A 9,540-nucleotide genomic window follows, 5' to 3' on the forward strand; every position below is an offset into this window, starting at 1 on the left:
GATTAGATTATTCATGCAGCTCCTTCAGGAGTACTGTGTAAGTCGGCCTTCAGTGTATCAGTAGTTTTCTTTTCCAGAAACCCAGGGTTTTTTGCTTGGGTTCAAAGTCCTTGGAGGAAGTTTGATAGGTAAAAACTCTTGGACTCCCCTTCTAGGCTTCAACCAAAGTAGCTGTCTTCAGTTGTTTTGCGTAATATTTCACAAAGATTTTGAGTGGTAGAGGGAAGAGTTCTGGTATATTGAAAAGAGAAAAAAACCACTTGAACTGGTTGTATAGAGTTCCTATATAACCCCAGGCCTTTGGGAATTTTCGGTATTTGTACCTTGTTTCCCTTTCTTTGTGGTCTTTCAGGTTAGAAGTGAGAGAGTTACCAAGTGGAATGTTTATAATCTAGTAGTAGTATGCAATATGGTGGGATTTAATTAATTAATGTCAACCTTCATTCAGTATATGCTCTGCTACAGAATGACTCTAAATGAAGACAGTGATTTAATGTCTTGTCTTGGAAAATATATGTGCTTGTTAAGTTTTTGAGATGAATTTCGAACTTGTACTTAAATAATATCAACATGATATTTGATGATTATATAACGAAACATTTGATGATTATATAACGAAACAATAATGTTTTAGAACAATACTAGTAAATGAATTAGAGCCTTACTAGGCAGGGTTTGAAAGTGAAAGTGAAGCATTGGAGAAGGAAATGGCAACCCACTCCAATGTTCTTGCCTGGAGAATCCCAGGGATGGGGGAGCCTGGTGGGCTGCCATCTATGGGGTTGCACAGAGTCGGACACAACTGAAGCAACTTAGCAGCAGCAGCAGGCAGGCTTTGGCAGATGAGTAATTGCAGGTTTTCTAGCACAGTCGTAAATACCTTGGTAAACTGTTTTCTTTTTCCATGTCTGAGTTTACTTATTTGTAAAGCAAGGTGAATAATCTATCTCAGAGGGCTGTTAACAGGATTAAATTAGTTAATGTAAGTAAAACCCTGAGAAAAGTGCCTGACACACAGTAAGCGCTCAGTAAGTATTTTCTATTATTGTTGCTCCATTGATGTATCTCTGATGCTGTCAGTCATTTGGTGAATGCTGATTGCCATTTCATTCAATAAATGTTCATTTTAGCTCATCGTTAGCAGCTGACGTTGATACGAAGATGAAATAAGACAATGTTGTTGTCTTCAAGGAGCTTTTAGTTTAAATGGAGACATAAAACATATACAGGGAATTATAGAACCAGATGTTTGGGGATCCAGGTGACTTATTAGAGCAGGTAGCATTTAAGCTGGACCTTTCAGGGATGGATAGTATTTCATAAATTGAAGTCAGGAAAGGTGGGCAGGAAAAGCTAAAATGATCAATGACTTCAGAGCCATTGGCAATAGGAGATGACTAGGATATGGTATGGGGTAAAATTGAGAAAGGTTGGGGCTAAAGTATAGCTCCAAATGTCAGGCATCAATATGTATTCCCTAAGCAGCAGTCAATGATTTAAAATTGTTTAGCAGGAAATCAGTGAGTTTAATCTTACCAGTAGTATTTAGGATGGGTTGAGTGTCTAGAGACGAGAATGTTGATTAGACTGTTGGAATGGCCCAGGTGTGAAGAGCACGGTGTATATTTGATGTTGGTATGTTTGAGACAGTGGAAGGTTATCTTATTTTGGAAGTCATTTGGAAATGGCAGTCTGTTTGTATTCCTTTGAGAATCAAGTAGTAGAATTGAGAGTTGCCTTAATGGAGTTTATACCTATGCATTTGAATGTGCTCTCTTTGAAGGAAAGACAACAAAGCTAAAACTTTAATTTCCTCTCACCTTTTTTAGAAGTTGCCAAAACAAAGCCACGTCATGCCATGAAGCGGAAGCGGACAGCGGATAAGTCCACCAGTACCAGTGATCCTGTGATTGAGGATGACCATGTGCAGGTGAAGGGGAACACCTTCACTCACCTTTCAGTCCTGCCAAGTCCTGAATAAAGTGTCCGTCTTTACATATTTTCTTTGCCCTATAGAGAAGAGATTGGTAGTAGTTGCTTCTCAGTTGTGCCAGTGAAAACATTTTAGTTTTGTTTTTTTAAAGAAAAAGTACATACTCTAGAAGGTACATCTTTTAAAATTTTTTCCTTGTAGGTCCTTGTATTAAAATCCAAAAATCTTGTTGGAGTCACTATGACCAACTGTGGAATCACAGATCTAGTGCTGAAAGACTGTCCCAAGATGATGTTCATCCATGGTATGTACTTAGGCCCATGTCATACTACAGCATCTGACTGAGCTTCAAGGATTAAAGTCTCATAAATGCTATGATAACATTACTGTATTGCTTTTTCAAAAGAATCAGTTAGATTTTTCTAATTCTGTCCTCATTCTGTAGTTCTCAACTCTGTAGTATTTGCAAGGGGTCCTGTGTGGAGACTTAGTTTCTCTTTTAATATAGACTCTCCTCCAGTTTCCTCCTCAAGATAATTGCAACTTGATCTGACAGAGGTTAAGTCAACAGCATTTTTGGGCTTTGGAGTCAAGTAGGCCTCACCTTGAATCCTTCTTTGCTATTTTCTAGCTGTGGTGTTGGACATGTCTTTACGTGTGTGTTTACAGAGGGAGTGGTGACTGGGCCTTAAGTGCTTGACTGCTCTGGATGTGATACCATCAATCATAACCTCAGTTCGAGGCACATCACCCTTAGTCCAGGCCCTACTTTTCTTTCCAGTCCCATCTGTCCCTCACTGCCAGTCCCTTTGGCTCCCATTACCTCTGGTTGTGTATTTTATATAGATCCTTCCAGTACATTTCTCATGTCTTTTTAATATACATATTTATCTCTGAGCAAATAAGTGAGTTATTAAAAGTTTAAAATTTTTAAATTGAAAATGTATGAGTTAAAAGCTTCAGATACATAGTATGCCTCGTGCATTATCTGTTTATTTTTCCATTATACTCAAAATTGTTTTTGATACTATCCATGAAAAATCATTAAGAACTGACTTGTTTCTTGCTTTGTGCAACTTATGTATTCTGCATTGATGTTTTTCGGTCTGTAAAGTGTACATAATTATACTTTATAAAGCATTTGCCAAGGTTTAATGGAGTGATTGATACATGCTTACATATATGTATATGATATGTGAGATTAAAAAAAAGGAAGGGGGTATTTTTCTGAAATTGGTATCTTACTGTAGTTAAATGTGTCACATTTACTTTTCTCTATAACCTCGGATTCATTTTGATATTTGGCAAAACTAATACAATTATGTAAAGTTTAAAAATAAAATTAAAAAAAAATGGGAAGAATATTTAATCATGTTTCAGAGCAGCACTTTAAGTAGTACTTTCTGCAGTGATGGAATATTCTGTATCTCTATTGTTTTATATGTAACCACTGGCTACTTGTGACTTTTGAACATTTGAACTGTGACTAGTGTGAAGAACTAAATTGTTTTATTACATTGTAGTTAATTTAAATTTAAATAGCTCCAGGTGTCTCATGACTACCATACTGGACTGTACAACTTTAGACCAAAGTATCCAAATATTTCTGAGTGTTTTTTTTTTTTTTTTTTTAAAGGTTCTGGTTTTATACTGTGATAAGAATTGAAATCAACACTGCTTATTCCCTATGGGCAAATGAAAGATAACATGTGAACCATTACTCATAAAGTTGTATAGGTCAATAGTTGCTATCATTCATCCTCTTCAATAAACATTTCCTAAACAATTCCTGTATTTAAGCAAGTCATTCTCTGAGACTTGAATTTCTTGTCAGTAACATCTTAGATAGGAAAAGGTACCTTCACCTCCCTTCTAGCATGAGGGTGACAGTCCTCCTTTGAATGGGACAGAATCATATTTTCAAGTTATTTTGATGACAGTCACTTGTCCTGTATAATAATACTTGGCCTGTGTTAAATATGTTTTTATCTGCAGTATTTTATGCTAATGAAAGATGTGCCAGTCCTCCAAAGAGGATTCCAAATAGGCTATATTCGTTGCTCTGTTATTTTGTATGAATTATTTGTAGATCTTACCTTTGTTTTCATTTTGTAGCTACAAGATGCAGGGTACTGAAACATTTAAAAGTAGAAAATGCACCAATCGTAAACCGATTTGATTATGCACAGTGCAAGAAACTGAATATGGATCAGGTACTAGACCAGATACTAAGGATGCCTCCTGAGAGAAACCGTATCATATACCTACGCCCCATGCAGCAGGTAACGAGCTCTGCTTCTTTTTGGTGATGACATATTGCACTCATCCTTTTTTTAGTCTTCAGCCTTTTTAAAATTGGCTTTTATTCATTTGCTGAATCCACAGTAATGTTTCTTTGGATTCTCTAGTTTTTTAACCAACCTAGACTATCTTGCAGTTTTCTGTATCAGGGCTTCTCTAATAGATCATTGTGAGGCTTTTAGCAAGTTATATGATGAAGAGAGTTGTTTTTCAACAAGTTTTTATACTTACTAAAAGTTGCCTGTGATAAAGAGCAGACTCTGGTTTCAGACTTCCTGGTTCCAGCTCTGGTTCACTGATCTGTAGCAGATTGCTTGACTTCTGTGTTTTAGTTTCTTCATCTCTAAAATTAGAAGAATAAAAACCTGCAGTTCCTGTAATGGTTAAATTAATACATGTTAAGTGCTAGCATAGTTTCTGGCATATACCAAACAATCAAATGATAGTTGCTGTTATTACCATTATCATTATTAAGAGTAAACATTTTATAGTATCCATATGAGATGATGGCTGTTAGCTGAACCTTTTGTGGTAAAATTTCACAATGTATATATTACTAAATCATCATGCTATATACCTTAAGTGTATACAGTGATGTGTGTCAATTATTTCTCAGTAAAACTGGGGGAAAAAGAGTAGCATTACATGTAAAACTGCTTGATGTCAAAAGAACGTTTAAAGGAAATAGTAACCTTTAAACAATCAGTGTTTTCAGTCAGTGTTAGAACCTGGCCTGAAAAGAGTCATTTCAGTACACAGATTGCTTGTTGAGTGTTTATAATTTGCTGGGGCCGAAAAATACCCAGATCATCATCCTTCCCTTGAGAAATTTGCCTTTCCATGAAGGAGGTAGACATGGATGTCATTAAGATGGCAAAGTGGGATTTCATAAGTATAATAGGGATGCAGTGTGAACAAAAGCTACAAGGAAGCAAGGAAATGTGTTCTGTCTTTAGGAATGGACAGTAGTCCAGTTAGAATGAGGTGTATGGTTCTACACTCACAGTTCTATAATATATTGTCTTTAAACCTCTAAAGGACATACTCAGAAGTGAATTGCTGGGATCAGTTACCTAAATCCAGATTCTCTGGTTTAATGTGCGTTTATACAACAGTGAGATGTAAATTGTTGAGCTTGCTAGACAGATGAATTTGCTTAGCCTTATTCCTAGCATGGCAAGTTGTGTTCAGGGCAGAATGTGACTATTTGATTTTCAAATCAGCCAAAGATTCAAAAACTGAGGTCCCAAGGAAAGATTGTTCAAGCCGAGGAGATAGATTGCTAAGGCATTCTCTTCCTTGGTTCCAAATCCTCTCTGGTATTTTCCACAGGTGGACACACTAACATTGGAGCAGAAGCTGTTTAGTGGTCCCTACCCCTATCATATCTGTATTATCCATGAATTCAGTAACCCTCCCAATGTCCGGAACAAGGTGCGCATTCGCAGCTGGATGGACACAATAGCAAACATTAACCAGTAAGTAATCTGCAGCCCTGACAGCCTTCTGTATCATTCTGTGGAGCAAGGACACCCAGAAACAAATTCTAATTGTTTTTTATTTTAAATGATTTCATCCAGGCTTTTCAGGCACTGACACACATGAAATATGTGAAAATAATAAGGGAAATAAGACTTAAAACTAAAATGCATACATGTGTGTTTGTAACATTTTATTTCCAAGCTTAAAAACCACAAGAACAGGCTGTGCATGTACCTTTAGTTTCACGCCTTTAGCCTACAGCATGTTTGGTTGGTTGTGGTGGTTTAGTCGCTAAGTCGTGTCCAACTCTTGAGACCCCATGGACTGTAGCCTGCCAGGCTCCTCTGTCCACGGGATTCTCCAGGCAAGAATACTGGAGTGGGTTGCCATTTCCTTCTCCAGGGGATCTTCCTGACCCAGGTGTCAAACCCAGGTCTCCTGCATTGTAGGCAGACTCTTTAACAACTGAGCTACAAGGGAAGCCCCACAACATGTTTAAAAGAGGTCAAATTAAAGATCTTAAAAAACTCGCATTTAAAAACAAAAAAAAATGATTTATTTTTGGCTCCACTAGGTCTTTGTTGCTGTGCATGGGCTTTCTCTAGTTGCAGTGAGCAGGGGCTACCCTTCACTGTGGTGCACAGCCTTCTTCTAAGGGTGGCTTCTTTCGCTCTGGAGCACGGGCTCCAGAGCATGTCGGCTCCAGTAGTTGGGGCCCACCAGCTTGGTTGCCTTATGATATGTGGAATCTTCTTGGAACAGGGATTGAACCCGTGTCTTCTGCATTAGCAGACGGATTCTTAACCACTAGACTGCCAACCCACTCCAGTATTCTTGCCTGGAAAATCCTATAGACAGAGGAGCCTGATGGGTTACTGTCCATGGGGTAGCAAACAGACACAACTTAGCAACTTAGCATGGACCACCAGGCAAGTCCAAAACTGTGATGTTTTATATCATCAGAATATATCCATCAGTCTTTATGCATTTGTTATTTTAATATTTTGTTTGAGGTCTTCATTAGAATCGAGGCAAGACACATTTTGATATTTCCTTTCTAACTTATATCCCAACTTTTTTTTCAGTTTTATAGTTTTTTAATTTTTCTTGTTGCCTCCAGAGAGCTCATTAAGTATGAATTCTTCCCTGAAGCCACACGAAGTGAAGATGACTTAAAGAAGTACCCTAAGTATCCCTGGGGTAGAGAAATCTATACATTAGAAGGTGAGCATTTGTTTGTAAATGGTTGGAAAGCTAAATAGCTGTTAACTAACTAGATGGAGAGACATGTCTTAGGGAAGATAGGAGTAGGAGCCTTACAGTTTGTCAAAATAATGGGAATATTAAATATCTGCAGGTAGCAGGGCTGAGATAAATATTGCTCTCCCTGTATGAGTCTTTGCCATCTCTAAAATAATCAACAGTATTGAAACAAAAAGTAAAAGAAATTGGAACTTGATACAGCTTGAGTTGCAGTGACTTGAGGGAACCTGTGTTAGCCTCTTTATTTGTGTATAAACATATACACACACACATAAAGGGAGAGAAACTGAGGCTTAATGAAAGCCAAGGATGATCAAAATCACATGACCAAGTAGTAGCAGAGCTAGAATTGGAATCCATAGCTCTGGTGCTGCTTTCGAAATGCACAGCATTTGGCCCTATCCTTACTTCCCCACCAGTAGCACTGTTGATCTGTCTTCTTCTAGGTGTTGTGGATGGAGCACCGTATTCCATGATTTCAGACTTCCCTTGGTTGAGATCACTACGGGCAGCAGAACCTAACAGCTTTGCCAGATACGATTTTGAGGATGATGAAGAAAGTAATTATGACCTGACTTGATTTTTATTCTCTAGTTTGAGAGTTAGATCCTGAGTATTTTGTTTGCGTTATAAGCAGTGCAGCTTTTAATCACTTCCCATATGAATGTTTTTGCTTTTTATTATTATTTGGTTCTCCCCTTGCTCAAAAAACAGAATAGCTCTAAATGTGTACAATAGGGAATCATTGACTTAACTAGGGATGTGTAGGAAGGAGCCCTTCAGACAGATTTTCCTGCCTAGTTTTTTTGTTTTTTTTTTTAACCTAAATGTTGATGATCTTGTTACTCTTTTATTAAAGAATTGGTCAATTATATTGTTTCAAAATTGTTCCACTTATACTAATTATTCTGCTAATTATGAGCTGCTGCTTGTTGGGTAGCTTGTGGGAACTTAACAGTTTAGGTGTAGATTTTGGAGGAAATAGATTTCATAAACTAAATGTACATATTTAGTTTATGTACATATTTTACGTCTCTGGTGCATTTTCTCCTTGGGCCTTTAACCATATGCACTGTTTTTGGCATCAAAAATAGTATTATAACCACACTGATGGGAACCTATTCCATGAGCTAAACATACATCAGTACGCTGCATGAGAGTATACAGGCATATCTCATGGACCAGCTTAATCAGAGTAGCTTCCCAAATGATTTTGATAATCTTGTTTCCCCTTTGCTTTCTACTTTCCAAGGCACCATCTATGCTCCTCGAAGGAAAGGGCAGCTGTCTGCAGACATCTGTATGGAAACAATAGGAGAGGAAATTTCAGAGATGCGTCAGATGAAGAAGGGTGTGTTTCAGCGAGTAGTGGCGATCTTTATCCACTATTGTGACGTCAATGGAGAGCCTGTTGAAGATGACTACATTTAACTGGCCCTCTTCTCTCTAGCTGGCCTGGGAGTGCTGCTGGGGCCGTCCAGCTGCCAACAAGCCCCACAGAGACTTGGGGGTGTTCAATTGGGAGGCCTGGGCTCATTTTGGTGTATAGAAAATGTATCAGGAACATTGAAGTTGTATACAAAGATTTGTACATAGAGGAGATATACAAAGATACTTCCTAAGTACCAGCTTTATATCATATGTTTATACAATTTAATTTAAAAGTTCATTTTAATGAAGGCAGGTAATTGGAAAGAGTTCATTTTGTTCATTTTTCCAGACTTAGTTCATAAAGTATCACTTTTTGGCTGAGCCCCCATTTACTATATTCTTAATAATCACTGTCATCCCCTTAAATCTGTGCCTTTTTCTTCTCGAGCAAAGCTGTTTGAGTAAATCTGTTGAAGAGTCTTTTTGTCTTGTGCTCTTTTGTGTTTATTAAAACTCCAGCTAAACCTTATAGTCAGAGGCGGCTATATGTTTCTGTACAAAGTTGTGGTTCTTTTTTCTCTTGGTATTATAGTTGCCGTATTTCTTAAAATGAAGTTAAAAAAAGACTCACGAGTTTGAGGGGGAAATGGAAAAGTTTCCAAAGCATTTCTAGTTATTTATTTCCATATTCAGTTGTGTATATGCTTTATCTTGAATATAAAAATAAAAGCTTATTAAAACTTTTTTTCTTGCCTTGGAACTGAATCGCTCATTTTAAAGAAGAGGAGCAAATACTATACAGCAAAGGAATGTGTAGAGTTGTGTCTAAGTAACATTTTAGTGTAATCCAATTTCTGATCGCTTTTTTAAAAGTTCTGTGGCTGCAAAATGTTGAACTCACAGACCTCTTTTTGATAGAACACAGAGCAGCAGAATTTCCCCAGATGCCTTGTCTTCGGGAAATATCCTTTCTCGAGGAGAGAAATTTACCTGATACACAGCAGTGATAAATGCAGTAGTATCACAGTGTCCAGGATGAAGGCAAAAAAAGCTTTAGAGCAACACCTGCATTTGGGTGCTGGCTTTGCCAGTTTCTAGCTGAGTAACCGCAACAAACTACATAAACTGAAGGTCTGTGGGAATATTTTATAATCTCTTTCCAAATAGAATACGTAATTACAGTCTGTATG

The 9,540-nt window shown here is 37.6% G+C and overlaps 1 protein-coding gene across 8 annotated transcripts in view; it reads left to right on the forward strand.

The window, feature by feature from the left end:
* The window catches only part of FBXO38 (F-box protein 38), a 65,444-nt gene extending 56,349 nt beyond the window's left edge, over window positions 1–9,095 (forward strand). For all 8 annotated transcript variants that reach the window (XM_010850495.1, XM_010850489.1, XM_010850492.1 and 5 more), the window contains 7 exons: window positions 1,830–1,930; window positions 2,135–2,237; window positions 4,049–4,215; window positions 5,567–5,712; window positions 6,837–6,940; window positions 7,426–7,539; window positions 8,232–9,095. In XM_010850495.1, the coding sequence (XP_010848797.1) occupies window positions 1,830–1,930; window positions 2,135–2,237; window positions 4,049–4,215; window positions 5,567–5,712; window positions 6,837–6,940; window positions 7,426–7,539; window positions 8,232–8,410 (914 nt within the window). In that variant the 3' untranslated portion in view covers window positions 8,411–9,095. The remainder of the gene's footprint in view (window positions 1–1,829; window positions 1,931–2,134; window positions 2,238–4,048; window positions 4,216–5,566; window positions 5,713–6,836; window positions 6,941–7,425; window positions 7,540–8,231) is intronic.
* Window positions 9,096–9,540: the final 445 nt, after the last annotated feature.

The sequence above is a fragment of the Bison bison genome, unplaced genomic scaffold (genome assembly GCF_000754665.1).
Source record: "Bison bison bison isolate TAMUID 2011002044 unplaced genomic scaffold, Bison_UMD1.0 scf7180017864291, whole genome shotgun sequence".
Lineage (NCBI taxonomy): Eukaryota > Metazoa > Chordata > Mammalia > Artiodactyla > Bovidae > Bison > Bison bison.